General features: G+C 36.5%; 1 protein-coding gene and 1 long non-coding RNA gene across 7 annotated transcripts in view; one reads left to right on the forward strand and one right to left on the reverse strand.

Moving 5' to 3' along the window:
- trc (Serine/threonine-protein kinase tricornered) overlaps positions 1–9152 on the reverse strand; it is a 59133-nt gene extending 49981 nt beyond the window's left edge. For 2 of the 3 annotated variants that reach the window (XM_026816528.1, XM_026816539.1), the window contains exons 1-2: positions 8890–9152; positions 3226–3359 (exon numbers count right to left, since the gene is read on the reverse strand). In XM_026816528.1, coding sequence (XP_026672329.1) covers positions 3226–3359; positions 8890–8891 — 136 coding nt within the window. In that variant the 5' untranslated portion in view covers positions 8892–9152. Of the gene's footprint in view, positions 1–3225; positions 3360–8709 lie in introns of all 3 variants that reach the window. The other variant, XM_026816533.1, reaches the window with a different exon arrangement.
- A 97-nt stretch (positions 9153–9249) lies between these two features.
- LOC108628471 (uncharacterized) lies at positions 9250–10999 on the forward strand. Of its 4 annotated transcripts, none has more exons than XR_003389622.1 (5): positions 9250–9340; positions 9483–9695; positions 9978–10228; positions 10309–10461; positions 10532–10999. It is a non-coding gene; the product is annotated as an uncharacterized LOC108628471 (long non-coding RNA). The 4 variants fall into 4 exon arrangements; XR_003389623.1 differs by having other exon boundaries at positions 9256–9340; positions 9527–9695; XR_003389624.1 differs by lacking the exon at positions 9250–9340 and having other exon boundaries at positions 9368–9695; positions 10532–10692; positions 10797–10999.
- The last annotated feature ends 4350 nt before the right edge of the window (positions 11000–15349 follow it).

Genomic DNA, 15349 nt, shown 5'->3' on the forward strand with positions numbered 1-15349 from the left:
GAGTACGCCTCTCGAAGGTATCTACGTTACCAACAAGAATCAGCGGATAAACTTGCCCAACGGATAATGCTTTTAACTAATTTACGATTAGAGCACTCGGCCAAAGCTGCGTTTCAAGCGCAGAAAGAAACTGCTGAGTCCTCAATGGCGACCTCACAAAATTCGAACTTTATTTCTGAGTCGAAGAATTCCTTAGTATACAAAAATTGCAAAATTTAGAGTTTTAGAGAAAAGTTCATTCGAAATTAATTATATTAAGTCGGCGAACATGACAGTTGGTCAAGTTTGTATCTTCTGGTTTATCAGTTATTATCTCATCTCATGTTATGAATAAAAATGAAAGTGAAACAGTTTAATATGCATCGATAAAATACGGCTATTTTATTAGAACGTATACTAGCAGAATTATTTACTTGTACAATTGAAACATTATACGATTTTCTACGATTAGTTTATACGTGGCATTTTGTTACGAAAACTAATTAACAGTGAAATTATAAACAGCATTCAAATATGAATTCTAAGATTCAGAATCTTTAATCTATAGCGATGAAATTATTTAATCATGTAGGAATATGCAAAGCCAATTAATAAAACAGGAACTAAGTTTTCTATGGTTGATATGCACTAACATAATAGTTTTCTTACTCCAAGTAAAATTGTGTGAACGTGTTGTTCAAAGAAAATCAATTTCCTACGATAGGAACTCGTAGCAATGAAAGTGGTTTCCGCGTTTTATAAGGGAGTTTCGCAGGAAGCTGCACGCTTTCCATTTCTTCCATAGAAATAGCGAAAACAATGGTCCTTACACAACAAATTATGCTTCTGTCGCATGGTCGTATGTACATCTCTTTCTGATTGTTGTCTGCCTGTTTCGCCTTGAAAGAACAGATTGCAATCTTACGACAAGGAAAGAAAGAAACAGGGAAATTGCAAGTGCAGCAATCTCCAAAATAGTTAAATGATGATTTCAGTTCATTTTTGTGTGAAATAAAACATTTGCAGTTTTCAGTTAAAAAAATTTCTTTTAGGTACGTACATATTTCTTTTATTATTTAACCACTGCAGCTTTTAATATTTTTATACACGTCGAGTATTCTGTATATTTTCTATAAATGCATAAATTCGCACTTTCATGCTTTTTTATTTATAATCCCGTGATAGAATTTGAAACGTAAGTGTGATGAATGGCGACAGAATAAACGTCGGTAATAAACGTCTTCTGGTGGGAAATTCGTAGCGCGGCTTGAAATTTTCATGCGTCTTCTGGTGTCAGTTTAGAAACGGGTGCACCGCCGTATATAGAACGGGCCGATCGATGAACGACCAAGCAGAATGGTCACGCGATACGGAGCAATTTTCAACTGGCACGCTCAAGAAAAATCTACTAGCTCTGCCAGCCAATCGTACACAAACAATGATAAGATTCATTTACGTTACATCTTTCCGAGAAATCATTATACCAATAAATAATTTAGTTCTGATGACTCGGTTGATCGAATTCGTGCGGAGAGGAACGAACAGTTTGCCCTTTCGCGTATTTTTTCGTCCACTGAGAACTTTCTCTTCGACAACAATACATATAGAAGGCGTGCATTTCCCAAGTGAAAGCAAGACTCGTCGGAGCCCTTTCAACCCTTTCGCTGTAAAAAGTTGCGGTTCATAAATCTCTCCCCCACGTTAGAACGACCAGTCATATAGTGGACAAGCACTATGAATGCTCTATGAAATATTTAAGTAAATCATCAAACGTTTGACATTATCAGCGCTTTTCTCAAGCTCGCCTGCTGATAAGCTTGGACCATAACGAAAGAGTTAAATATGACGGGCTATAAATTATCCCTGAATATTACACCTACAACGTTGTAACATTCTATTTGCATTGTGCAGACGAATAAAGTGCGTTGTTTGAGTAGCCGCGGATACAGATTCCACGAACGTATCTCCGCTTTCGCGAAAACTTAAAATTTCGTGATTTATTTCATTCTATTCCCGTTTTTTCACGGAACCAACTGACGATGATCAAAGTTTCATAAAGTTACTCGGTTAGCTAAAAGTGGATCACTTCAGTAAAGCTCGAAACATGTTCCCATTGATAGAAGCAAGGAAGTAGGTTTCAAAAATATACTGGCAGATCAGATATAGATTTCTATCGAAGACGACTGGATACCGTTTCGTAGCGCTGTGCAGAAAAAAGCTTTTAACACGATTTGGAAATCGTTTGAACGGTCGGTGTAAAAATAGATTTCGCCGATGACTCATTCTATACGGCGCACGCAAAGAACTTTTGTATCCATTGTGTCGCGATTCGGAGCAAAGTGGCGCGGACAATGGATGGAGACGCAAATACTGGCGTCGCTCGTTTGCGTAGTCGTTTTCGTAAGGACCAGCGATCCGAGTCTCCTTTTGGTCTCCTTTCTAGCTTCTCCTCGCTTTAGACAAACCACTTTTAGACTCGTAACCAATCGACTTTCGAGTTACACGCAATTGTACGAGGATAAAAGTTCAGAGTATGCGAAGCCGCAAAGGAAAACGACAATGGTTCCACGTATTTCGTGGCTCGTTGACTAATTACAGACTCGACAACGTGTATGTACACAACACGGAAGAGACAAGGGAAGGATAAGGATCGTTAAGTTCGCTACGGTGATCGTTGGGTGAGAAATAGCAGCATGCGGGCGTCTGTCGCATCGGGACTTCCAACGCCGCTTCCGTGTTGGCATAATTAAACGGTTTAATGAGCGCGCGTTTTCCTTCTTAACTTCGTTTCGAGAATGCGCAAGGTTAACGCGAACCGTGATTAACGTCAATTGCGAATCCGGAAGAAAGCTACGAAACGCGACCGTGGCTATTCTTCCATCGTTTTATCCAACTACCGAGCTTGAAATCGACTCTTGAGAGTCTGTTCTTCAAGAAGTAAAGCTGCGGCTTGAATTAAAAAAGAACAATCATTTATTTCTGCTGTATGTTCCCTGAAAAAATCGCCGAACTTTTGCACAGTTCTTTGCGTTTCAATTGTCGAAACAAAACACATATACACACTTTCTCCAATTGTATTGCATCTATTTATGTTTCAATGAGAAACAATTTATTGTAAACGGAACATGTAGCCGTGGAATGTATCGACGTTGCTCCAGTGAGGGCAAAGCTTAACATTGCAGCGTTCCTGCAGCGCGGACTTGTCTTATTTTTAAAGAAAGAAAGAAGAAAACTTCCGACACGTACCTTCTTGATTGGGGTTGTTAGCGTTGGGGTTAGGATGGGAAGTCAAAGAGGACGGCGTCTCATCCTCGGCGACGCCCATCGTTGTTGCTGCCGTTTGCTGATGATGCGTCTCCACTTCTGTAGCCTCTTCGCACCTGCACAATGAAAATCTCGTACTTCATTCCAGCCGATCATCACGCTTCATTTACGTGTCGTTCCCAAGTGATTATTGCTAATGTAAAACTAACGGTAAGGTTGATGCACATGAAATTATTTCCGAAGTTTAAAGTTTAAAGTAATTTATCAAACTGTACCTCGTCATCAATAGCATTGAAGATTAAATAATTTGATAAATGATAGGCACTGGAATTCACAGATGTGAGGATTTAATATCGTTGTTGTATTCCGTAACTTAATCTTTATTAATAATAATACACCTTTGCGGTGACACTAAGACTACTGTTTTAAGGGCGAGATCTCGAGTGTAAAAGTTCAGGAACAAGAATGCCTGACAATAAGGGAAAACTAGCTAAAATATAGGTTTTTAGGCTTGAGTGGTGGGGATTAGGGTCTGTAAAGGTAAGATAACAAGGGTTAGTGTTTGAGGATGATGTGGCAAGGTTAAGGTTAAAAAATGATACAGCGAAGACAAGAGGAGTAGAACGTAGACTCGTAATTAGGAAGGCGCGAGATGATGGAGAGCGGATGCCCAGGCGTTCAGGTCTCGAACTGTTTGTTTAGAATAAAACCGATAACGGAATATATGGTCTTCTCGGTGGGTGAAGTCATAGGACGAGACTCCGACTCGATATCTACAAAGTGCTGGGTGGACCCGGTGGACCCAGGTCACCCAGGTACTTCTTAGTCCGCTCTCGACGCGTTAACATCGTGTCTCTTTGCAATCTCGCTACGCTTGGAAATAAAGATAGCTATGAAGCGGAATATGTGACCAGTATTGATCGTAGTTTCTTACAGATAGGACGAAGTTTGCAAATATGAGTCAAGGAATGAATGAAGGGAAGAAAAATCCATTTATATGAAATAAGTTAGTTTTGTCGACACATAAAAACAGTAGACATGAAAACATTTATTCACCACACAATACTATTCGTTATCCTTCCTTGTTTCTTAATGAAAGTATTTTCTCCGAATTGATTCCTGAACTATTACATTATTTTATATAATGGAAAGAAAAATCTGAAGTATATAACATCAGAGAAGGAAACTTATTTCGCTGAGCGATTTGATTCTTGGTGGGATGAAGTTTTTCGTCGATGCTATCGAGCAGATAGAAAGTGCTTACGTAAAGGTTCACTTTACTTATTGGCAACGACAGAGTCAAGGACCCGATGTACCTACACGGCACGAAACTTACACGCGCAGACAGGATCAGGTAAAAAGCATTATTTACAGTTCACAGACGGGTCCCGTTAATATTTAACAATGCAAGGAAGTGAACACCGCGCGCATTCGTTAGATGCACGCAAACAGACTGAACATTTTTAGCGTACATAGTGGCTGTACATAGCGTACATAGTAACTGTGGGAGGACAATATTTTACGAATCAAATGATAGACCAATTAACCCTTGTCCTTTAATAATGTAGAAAATATGAAAGAAATGGAACGTGGAATATCCTCTAAAATATTTATAACGAGATACATACGTAGAAGGAGAAGTAAATTTTGTATAAAGAATCTGACACGTCTGACGTTCAATGAAACTTTTAAGAATAACGAAGCTTATAAACGAATGCGTTATAGAATGAATACGTGTTGAATAAACATAAACACGTTTATGACATAGTATAGGCAGATTAAGTACGTGTGCGAGTATTAATAATGACGTAGTAGTCTTTAAAAACGTAACTCAGGATCGAATATGAAAATATTTAAAAGAAGTCGATCCGAGCATGGCTTTAAATTTGATAAAATATCACGTGCGACGGACTGCCTACATCTTTTATTTACCGTTGAAAACTCGTTAGCAGCGAGACCGATTGGAAAAGAGCTTATTAAGATTTCTTAGAAAGAGATGTTACAAACATCGTGTATCGTGCATCAATATTTTGCCACTTGAGTCATTAATCTGTCGCGCATCAAGCGGATTGACCTATATTTAACTCGCTATCGCCAGTTTACCGCAAACGGATGTGGCCACCGTTACATGCAAGAAAAGTATTTGACACCCATTATAATAGTATTTTATCTTTTAGCTCTTAACTGGTATCGATAAACTGCTGAACAAAAGATTATACATACATGGTGACCATTTACAACATATTGTATTGATAGCGTATCATGTTTGTGTACCTATATTTAATAGCGCGCGCGCGCGCGTGCGTGTGTGTGAGTGTGAGGTAAAGAATAGTGAGTGAAAATTGCAATTGAATAGTGAAGATATAAATGAAAGTAGCTACAGGCGTAACTCTAAGCTTAATAAGCACGCATGATCAATCTTTTCGTAAAAGCAGGCCCAATTTCCTTTCACCACCAAATGATACAAGCAAGTTTGAACAAGCGCCAGTTTGTGCTTTGAATATGCCGAGCACGGACGACGACGCGCTCAGGTCGGGTACTTTTGCCATTGTGAGGGACAAGAGAGACAAGCGCGAAAGGAGAAGCGTGGTATGAAGATCAATTAATAAAAAGAGAAACCTATTCTTACATTAATTTACTGAGTGAATTAGAGATATATTGATATTCACTTGAAATTTGAACTATCGTTTCAAAATTACATTACCTCGTAATTACTATGCTTTGGATTATAAGCAGTTTTTTGCCAGAGAGATTATTCCGAATAAAATAAACACCAGAGTGCCCCGGAATGTAGAACTAAACATTACATTTTTTGAATTTCATTTTGATTTTGTAACAAATAAATATGTAGAATCGACTGGTGTAGATTCATATGTTCCACTAGTTTTATATGGTTATCGGCAAACCAGAACAAAAAACATAAAAAAACCGACGATTGCTAGAAAACGTCACGTGACTACCCTAGCCCCTGAAAGTGAACGTCTAAAGTTGTTTACACTATCTTCATACAGCGCAAATACTACGTATAAGAATCGGTATTCGTAAACGCGAGCAGCAGTGTATTACAGTGAATTATATTCGAGAAAATGGAAAGCCCGACATCCGTAAACTGGCGATGATGGACGTACTCTGCGAAATAGAGAAGAGAGAAAAGAGAAGATGATATCGCGCTGTCTCTAACGGTATATTGACCTCCGCGATGCCGATTGCCGCAAACATATATTCCACATCTCGCACGTGACTGCATTGGCTCGTTCGGATTTTCATGTCGCCACTCTTTTCTTCATGTATCCTCTTGCTTGCAACCAAATCCGTTTTCTGTTGCTTTAACTGCGTGCTCATTGTTAGATAAAACGAGTAAAGATAAAGAAACTTGTAACTGTACTTAACACTTACTGTGCAATGTTTTTCTATATGTTACAATTATGGAAAATGTATTCAACAGATGTAAACATTACCAGTCAACCTTCTTCTTTATAGAAAAATAAAAATATTTCAAAAAAATTAATTAGTTGCTAATTTCCAAGCAAACAAATAATATTCTGACGCGGACTAATTTTGCTGGACACAAACGACTCACATTTACACAGCAATAGGTGAATTAGTTCAGCAGACAGCCATCCCCAAAAAGATACGAGTAACGAATACAATAAAAAGTATTATCAGACAAGTGGTAGCTGCAAGTGAAAATTCATACGTGCATAAACATGTACTATCTAATGATAATCAATGTCGCCGATATTTCTCCCTTTCCGGCGGGCACGATAACGTTATCGTTTGTTCGCCGAGTTCGAACCGGAGCCAACCGAGACAGAGAGAACGTGTTCCCCGTAGCGAAACAGGCTCTCCTCCGTCGACTCGAGCAACACTCGTCGGGTCGTTTCTCCTTCGGCCAACGACCGTCTCCTCTACCTTCAGTTTCGACGCCGCCTCCCTTTGCACGCGTGCCTCTACGTAAACGCGATACACCGAACACCTAGTCCGAGCTCTCCTGCATCCGAATCGTACATCTTTTCGAACAGCGAGCATCGCCGTGTGTCACTTCAAAAATATCCCCTCTACGATTATATAAATGCATGGGCGTACCGATGGACATCCAAACCGAAGACTATCGCAAACCGTGTACGAGCAAATGAAATGTACGGTTAATCGTAGTAACAACTGTGAACTTTTATATAAATAATCAAAATTATCACAAATTATTAAAATAAGACATTTGTAACATCAGTTTAGAAAATCCAATTTGGATAGGAATTTCTTCAATCCTGTTGAAGTCCAAGTTTGGAATTAAATACAATTCTTAAGTTTAAATTTTAGAACTTTCTTAGTCGATATAGCTCCATACACAAGAAACTTTGGAAATCTGCCTGATGGTACAATTTTGGTTGCCCTTATAACTACTCGCTGAAAGTAATCGGCCAAGTCCAACGGCCAAAACAGGGTACAAATAGGGATAGGATGAGTAGGTATAAAAAGAGGTCAAGATGAGTAAGAATATTCTTCCTTAGATAGAATAGTGATAAATTAGTTTGTCATTCAACAATCCATTAAAATTAATAATATATATTTCTCTTTGAATGTTCTATATTTTCCTAGATATTCGATGTATTTTTATGATTCTTCCGTAAATGAATCAAATCCGCAGTTTAATACTAACAACTTCCATTAAGGATTAACTATAAAAATCGTGTACCGAAAGTATAGGAACGATAAATTTATTTCATGTTGTAGTGTATATAAATCCGTTCGAAAATTCCTTTTACTAAAATAGAATTGCCGTCGATAAAATGGTCTTAAAGTGACACAAGGATAGACTGACATTTTTCCAATAAAGTTCACTGAAAAGTTAAGGTATTTCGGAATACACACGCGAGGAATAAAATCGATTAACCAATTGAGGATCGCTGTAGATGTCTACTTCGACTATTTAAATATAAAGCGAAAAATGGATCGAGATCGGAAACAAAGTGAATCAATCTACAGGATAATGAGTCATAAAGATAAGAATATTTACACACTAGAATGTATCATTTTCCTGGAATGAATAAGAATATACATATAAAAACGAGCAATGTTTCATAGCAAGCGCAACACATTTTGAGACGAGTTAAGTAAGTTAAATGGTTGGAAAGATGAAGCGAAATTCGAAAGGTGAAACGAGAGTGACGTTTCCGTGGAAGAAAGAGATCAAGGAACGAGTCTTCAAGCGTTTGAAAGACAAGACCGGTTTCATTCGCGTTCCTGTCACGATATTCGTAGGTGTGCGAGCACAAACATGTATAGAAACGGCACGTCTTTGATAAAACGCACGATAGTATGCGTAGAAAGAGAGAGGCGTGCGCGCATTAAGCGCGAAGGTACTGGGCATTAGATACATATCGTGCGGAATCCCAAATGTAAATGAATTGTACTTTAAAGGAATATTATTTCTGTTTAGAGAAGCCGTTAATAGGCAGTCTTCCGTACCGTCTACGAAGACAATCGTGCTTTCTGTTGTCTTATACTCGGTGGAGAGCCGTCGCGACGAATGCAATGTTCACTGGCAACGAAACCCTTTCTTCTCCTTTCCCCATAATTTCTCTCGTGAAATCCGGCCCTCGCAACGAACGGCCGTGTGTATCTTTTTCGTAGTCACACCGTACTCACATCTTAATACGCGACTCCGTCTTGAAACTGCATTCGTAGGCCCGGTTATTCGATGCTTCGATGTTAAGAATTCACGTCAGCTCTTTTTGACCGATGTTATTACTCCCTGATCTTTCGATATTTCACTGGTATTGCACTCACTTCACTGCCGCGCTCCCCTCGAACCCTCGGAATAAGATAGGCGATGTGTATACTCAGCTAACCCGAGCCACGGACCTACCGAGCTACCCAGCTACCGAGTCCCGGCCACAGTTCTCGATGTGTCTCTTTCTCCGCGCCGTGAAACTCTCCCGCGCCTCTCGATCGAATTTTTCACTTCGCACCCCGTGATCGCGATTCAAATAACACGTACCCGTTTACCCTTGAATCACTCGGATCACTCACTTCGCCAAGATCACGCGTTCATCTCTTGTAGTCATTTGTGAACGGCGAAAATCGTGAAAACGATGAGGTATTGACAAATACGTCGCGGCGTCGCGACACCGTCGACTGGTACCCATATGGCCACTAGCTGGCACCACCTTGCGACCCTTCGAACTCGCCAACATATTCTCGTCAGACAATCAATTTTATTAAATTTTTTTATGTTATAGCACAGATGTCTTTCCTTTAAAATGCTTCTGATTATTTTTTATAGCTACGTTTATAATTGTTATAACCATAAATAGATTTGTGAACAGACTTATAATCTGAAGTTAACTCTTTACGAATATTCGAAAGAGATTGTACTGTACTATAGACTACAGTCTATAGTCTGCACATTGTTGTCAGGATCATGGACAGGATGATCAATTTGTTTTCTGATGGTAGGGTGAAATAACATTAATTTGTTACTATTTACATATATGTACGGTGTGAACGAAGATTATAGCATTAAATTGCTTTAGATTTCATTATGTCTATTTCCGAGGATGTAACTTATATAGAGATAGGAAGTGGTTATATTTACAAGCATTTGTATTAGATATTCAATTTTTCAACAATTATAAACTTTATTTCCATAATATTCGATTCACCGTTTAGTCCATAAATGTTTCTGTACTGATTAAATTCCTGCATTTTAAATACCAAAGTCATGTTTTTTCTAGGTTTACTTTTAAATTTGAGTGGTCATGGATAAATTACGTCTGGGCAGTGCTTTATCCAATGTCGATGTTCTCTATGAATTTACATTATTGAAGGAAAAACGATGTTTCAAAGCACGCTAGTTCGATAATTGTCAAGAATTAAGTAATGGTTTAGAGAACAAACTGTTAGAAGAAGGTTGAAATATAGCGTGATGTTCTCGCATAATACTTCAATTAAAATATAACAGCCCAATAGAAGTGTACCAAAAATGGTAGTAAAAGTGACTAATTGAATTTTATATATTCCTAGATACGCACTTCAGTTTATTTAATATTTAAAATTTTTGCACAGGGTACAATTTATTCGATAATGGATTATCATAAAAGCAAACGATCGAAAGATTCTCTGGAAAACTAAAATGCTTGTGTCATCACGAAAAGAGAGATTTTATTCCTAAACTGTATCTGCAAACTTTAGGAAAAATGATTACTCGACATATAGAAGGTAACTATTATTTGCTCTTAGATCTGAAGGTTTTCAATTGAATATGACGGTACGTTCTTTTACATTTCAGAACAGCTCAGTTCTTAAAAGTAGTATCCGATTCTCAAATGCTACAAGAATCTTAAATTTTATCGAAGTTCTGGAAGCAAAACTCGCAGTACAATGAAAGAAAAAGTTTAGAAGAAATAATTCTAGTCAATCGTTCCGAAGTAAAATTATTATCAGTAATTGGTAATTGTAAAGAATACTCATTTTTCATTATAATTATTATATGAAAATCATTGCCAATGGCCTAAGATATAATCTTACAGAATGTTGTTTGTCTTAATTACTAGGAACGTGAAGTAAATCCCTGCAAAATCGAAGTCGTGTGTTTAATTTCACATTGTTAATACTTTCTTGAGTTTTTTGTTTCTTAATGTTATATTTTATCTACATTACATTATAAATATACGTATATAATGTATATATATTGGACATGCATATAAGAACACACGTGTAATTTGAAGGAAATAGAAAACAGATTATGGCATATAAATTTGTTTATTATTATTATCTGTATAATATATTTGAAAAACAATATCATTCTACAACATTGCATAAAAATATACAAAGACATGACAAAATGTCTTGACTCTCGTTTGATAAAACATGTTTATGAATAATTTGATCAGCGTCTGCACCGCTATCAGTTCTAACTGAATTCATTTATTTAATAGGTCACTTTCGAATTACATCATACTAAAACACCAGTTAGTATTTTTTTATTCTTCTTTTACTCTTTCCTTATCTTTTTTTTATTCGATTTCCCTGCACAAGGGGCTCGTCGAATCCGGGACGAAACTAAACCATTGTTTAACGCTTTGCCATTCACAATAAGAAGAAAATCAACTTTTAACATTACTCATTTACCTGTTAAAGGCTTATGAAATAATCGCTTGTATTTTTAATCAATGTCAAGCCTACGATTTCTCGACGCACGAATATATGTGTCTTCTTGATCTTCCAATCGAGAGCAAAGGATATGACGCGAATTCGTGCGGCAAAAAATCACTCAGATTTGAATCGCAAACAAAAAGAAAAAGGAACTTTCGCTCATAAACTCATTTACCGAGTGCCTTTGCAAGATAGAAGAAAATCTGAATGATCGGAGACGAAACGAGAAACTCGACTACTTTTAAAAAGACGCGTTAACAGAACTCTACGGTAACTGCGGTAACTGGAAACGAACCGTGGACGAAGGATTCGCTCCGAGTGCGTCATAAACATGTTTAGAGAGTACATAGGCCAGAAATAAGAAGAATAGAAGGAAGAAAGGAACGAACAAAATGGAGAATGATGAAAGTAGAGGAATAAGATGGAGAGCAGTAAAATTTGCTTTGAACGAAAAATAAGGTGGTCGTTCTGTTCTGTAGCCTTCGACGGAAATCGATACATCGGCTCAGATTTAACAATCTTATCCGAACGCAATTACTATCTTTCTTTTGAGATCATTGGCCGAAGGACAACAATGATAATATTAATAATGACAATAATTATAAGTAATAATAATGACAATAATATAATAATAATAGTTACGTAGAAATAATAATAGCAATAAAAATAACTATCCGTAAACTATCCTTTACCAAGGGTGATATTACCCATTAGCTTATGTACATAATCTGTGTATATGATTTCTCATCTTTTCCACTCTTATTCCGTTTCTCGCGTTAAATTACGAATTATTATAATTCACTATCGAATCCGCTTCGATCAGCAAAATAAATAATTATTAACGCAACACTGTTCTCTCATATTTTCTCTCAGTCTCTCTGTCATTCTCTCACTCTTTTTCCCACTTTTTCTCTCTGTCGCTCTCTGTTTTCTTTATTTACAGGCATAATTTCCCTGGACTCTATTCGATCAACTTGCACTAACTTTCTTATCTATTTTCTCGCTCTTTTATTGCTATCCCTCGCCTTCTCTCTTTCTCTCTCTCTCTCTCTCATTTTTTCTCTCAATGACCTGATGAACGGAAAGAAACGGCGAGGCGTAAGTTTCGCGGCACGGATCATCGAATATCATAATTAGTATCGATGATTTCATAATGCAAACACGAAGTTAACGGTTTCACACTTTTCACGTATATAGACGTCCTGACATTAAATTCTAGCCCAACATTTTCATATACATAATCAATATGACCTAGCATTTGAAATTAATGTTTATTGATTTGATTAAAAAAGGCATTCTGTGCATCATAAGACAGTGGATATATTCCTGTATTTTATTAAACTTATTTTCGAGATGCCTATTGTAAAATCTACAATTAAAGTATAATTTCAAATGGTACTTCGTATTGATTCAGTTTACATTTCTATATGTTGGATCAGAATCGAATGGGTCAAATTATCATTATAATAAATGTATATTATACGTTCGGAAACACGATTTCTAGAGAACTCATACCGGCACCTCCTGTTTTCCACTTCTAAACAACGCATTTTAGCTATGGTTATTAACAATAATAATATATCACAATCTCGTTGAAAATAATAACGTGAAGAGAGTATTTATACTGCGTCGATGAATCTGCAGCGGAGGCACCAGCCATGGCTCATCCTTTCCCATTTAACTATTAATTTCTAGAAATTTATCGCTGATATTCGTGAATAAACTGTTTAATTGAATAAATTATCGATCGTATAAATAATTGTTCTTGTTTCATTATAAAGAAAACTGCATTAAACATATGTGTATAAAATTAAATTTACAGAATCATCAATCTTGTCCAGATGAGTTTAATTTATAAATATCACTTACTTAAGGATTCATTTCTTTATTTCAGTTTCACAATTAATCCTAGAATGATACTGTTCAATTTTGCAACAGTAGATAGGGGTCTCCCACAAATTCTTTGTACTCGCTCTTCTTCAAATATCTCGAGAAAACAGATTTATACTTATTGTTTGAAATACAACAATGTTTCTAAGTATAAAGTAAAGATTGATCCATTATCTTTTATAATTCACGAGTACAGTATCTATCCAGGCTTAAAAGATCAACAAGTCACTTCCGTGCATATCGCCTGTCGATTCCAGTAATGTTATCAATGTCAAATTGACTGAATCGTTTAATTACTGTTCAAGATTGTGGAGAACTTGCAAAAAACGTGTTTCCTCATCAATTCTGATCAAATTGATATACGTAATAGGGGGCAAGATTTGTAGCAAATGTTCTTTTCTGCAAAGTATCTGTCGACTTTAATTTGCGAGCTACTTGTAAAATAAGATTGCCTCGTGACAATGTATGCTGACTCATAGCCGTCGCTTATCTTCTTGTACATATACAGTGTCCTATAATGAAGGAGCTCGTTCCGAGGGTGTAAAAGATTTCTTGAAAATATCTCGCAAAGTAAAGTTGACTTGCAATTCTCTCATAGGGAAAATTTATTCAAAATCTTGCTCTCTATTACATATTACATTATAGTTATTATAGAAGTAGTCTACGTCAAAAAATAAAAAAATTGAGATTTAATTTGTATTATGTCACATAGATTCATATTTCAATAGTAGAGACTTTTTGTTAATACAATTTTTTGACTCAGACCACTTTTTTAATATATCAATTTGATTAAAATCGATGTAGACGCAAGATTTCCATAAGTTGACCAAGATTGTCACTGTGCACGCCCATTACATACCGCGTCACGGATCCTATCCTATAACCATACTGCGGATTTCATGCATTCATAAGGTAACTGAATTATAAATGCTGCACATAATATATAAAACTATTCGGGATACGAAAAACTGAAGACATATTGAAATATTTAACTGCCAAGGGAAATGTTTGTTTCAAATATATCTTTTGAACTGATGCGATGAATACTTTATTTTGGATAAAAATCCGCAGTCTACCTATGACCTGTCCGAGGCATAATTTCTCGCCGAGAAGGGAGAGAAACGACTTTCGTTTTGCATTCTCGATCCCCTCTCGCGGTGAATTCGGTCGAGAAAGAAAACGCCAAGACTATAAGCAATAGTATGGCGATTCGCCGATTATCCGTCAGCCGCAAAAATTACAGTCACGTGCTTCGCTCGGTTTCTCTTTTTGTCCCTATCTAACTGCTCTCTTCAGACTTACTACAACGCTATTTACAGTACGACGAAGGAAAATGAAGAAACAGATGCGCCGTTCATACCTCTGTCGCCGTTGTTTAATTAGACTGCGGATTTTTATACAAACTAGAACATACAAAAGAATGTATTTCATATACTAATTCGTTTTAATATTTAAAAATTGTAATATGCATTCAATTTCAATATTTTCGAACTCTTTTATGAGTCACATTCGTATTCTCTTTATAAATGTATAAAATCCGCAGTCTATCAGTAAGTTGACGTTTATTACTGTATACCGTTCAACGAAACCTCCTTGTTAAAATATTACAAGTACTGATCCCGTAGTCCTCCTAGATTAGGATGGTCCCTTCAATTGAAAAAACGAAATTTTTATCGGAAACTCGAATGAATAAAACGTTCACCGAAGAGACCGACCTTGAAAAAAATAAAATTCATTTTCCAATGCCGTGTAAAGTATACGATTATTCAACTTTAAGAAGTAGAAAATATCACAATGCTTTTCTTACGTATAGTAATAAAATAGAATTATGGTTTACAGGCCCAAGTATTTAGACATTAGTTTAGAACGAATTAGATTTTATAGGATAACTTTTCTCAAATGCTAGATTTTTAGATCACTTACTGATTACCTAAATTGAAAGTTTCTTAACGTTTTCAATTTATAATGTGTGTAATTAATGAAATGTACTTGTATTCAAAACAAAAATATTCACATTTTATGACGCAAGAAAAAAGCATGTAATATTTTCTAATTTTTGGGA

This window comes from Ceratina calcarata, unplaced genomic scaffold, assembly GCF_001652005.2.
Source record: "Ceratina calcarata isolate Rehan_Ccalc_2016 unplaced genomic scaffold, ASM165200v1 scaffold525.2, whole genome shotgun sequence".
NCBI lineage: Eukaryota > Metazoa > Arthropoda > Insecta > Hymenoptera > Apidae > Ceratina > Ceratina calcarata.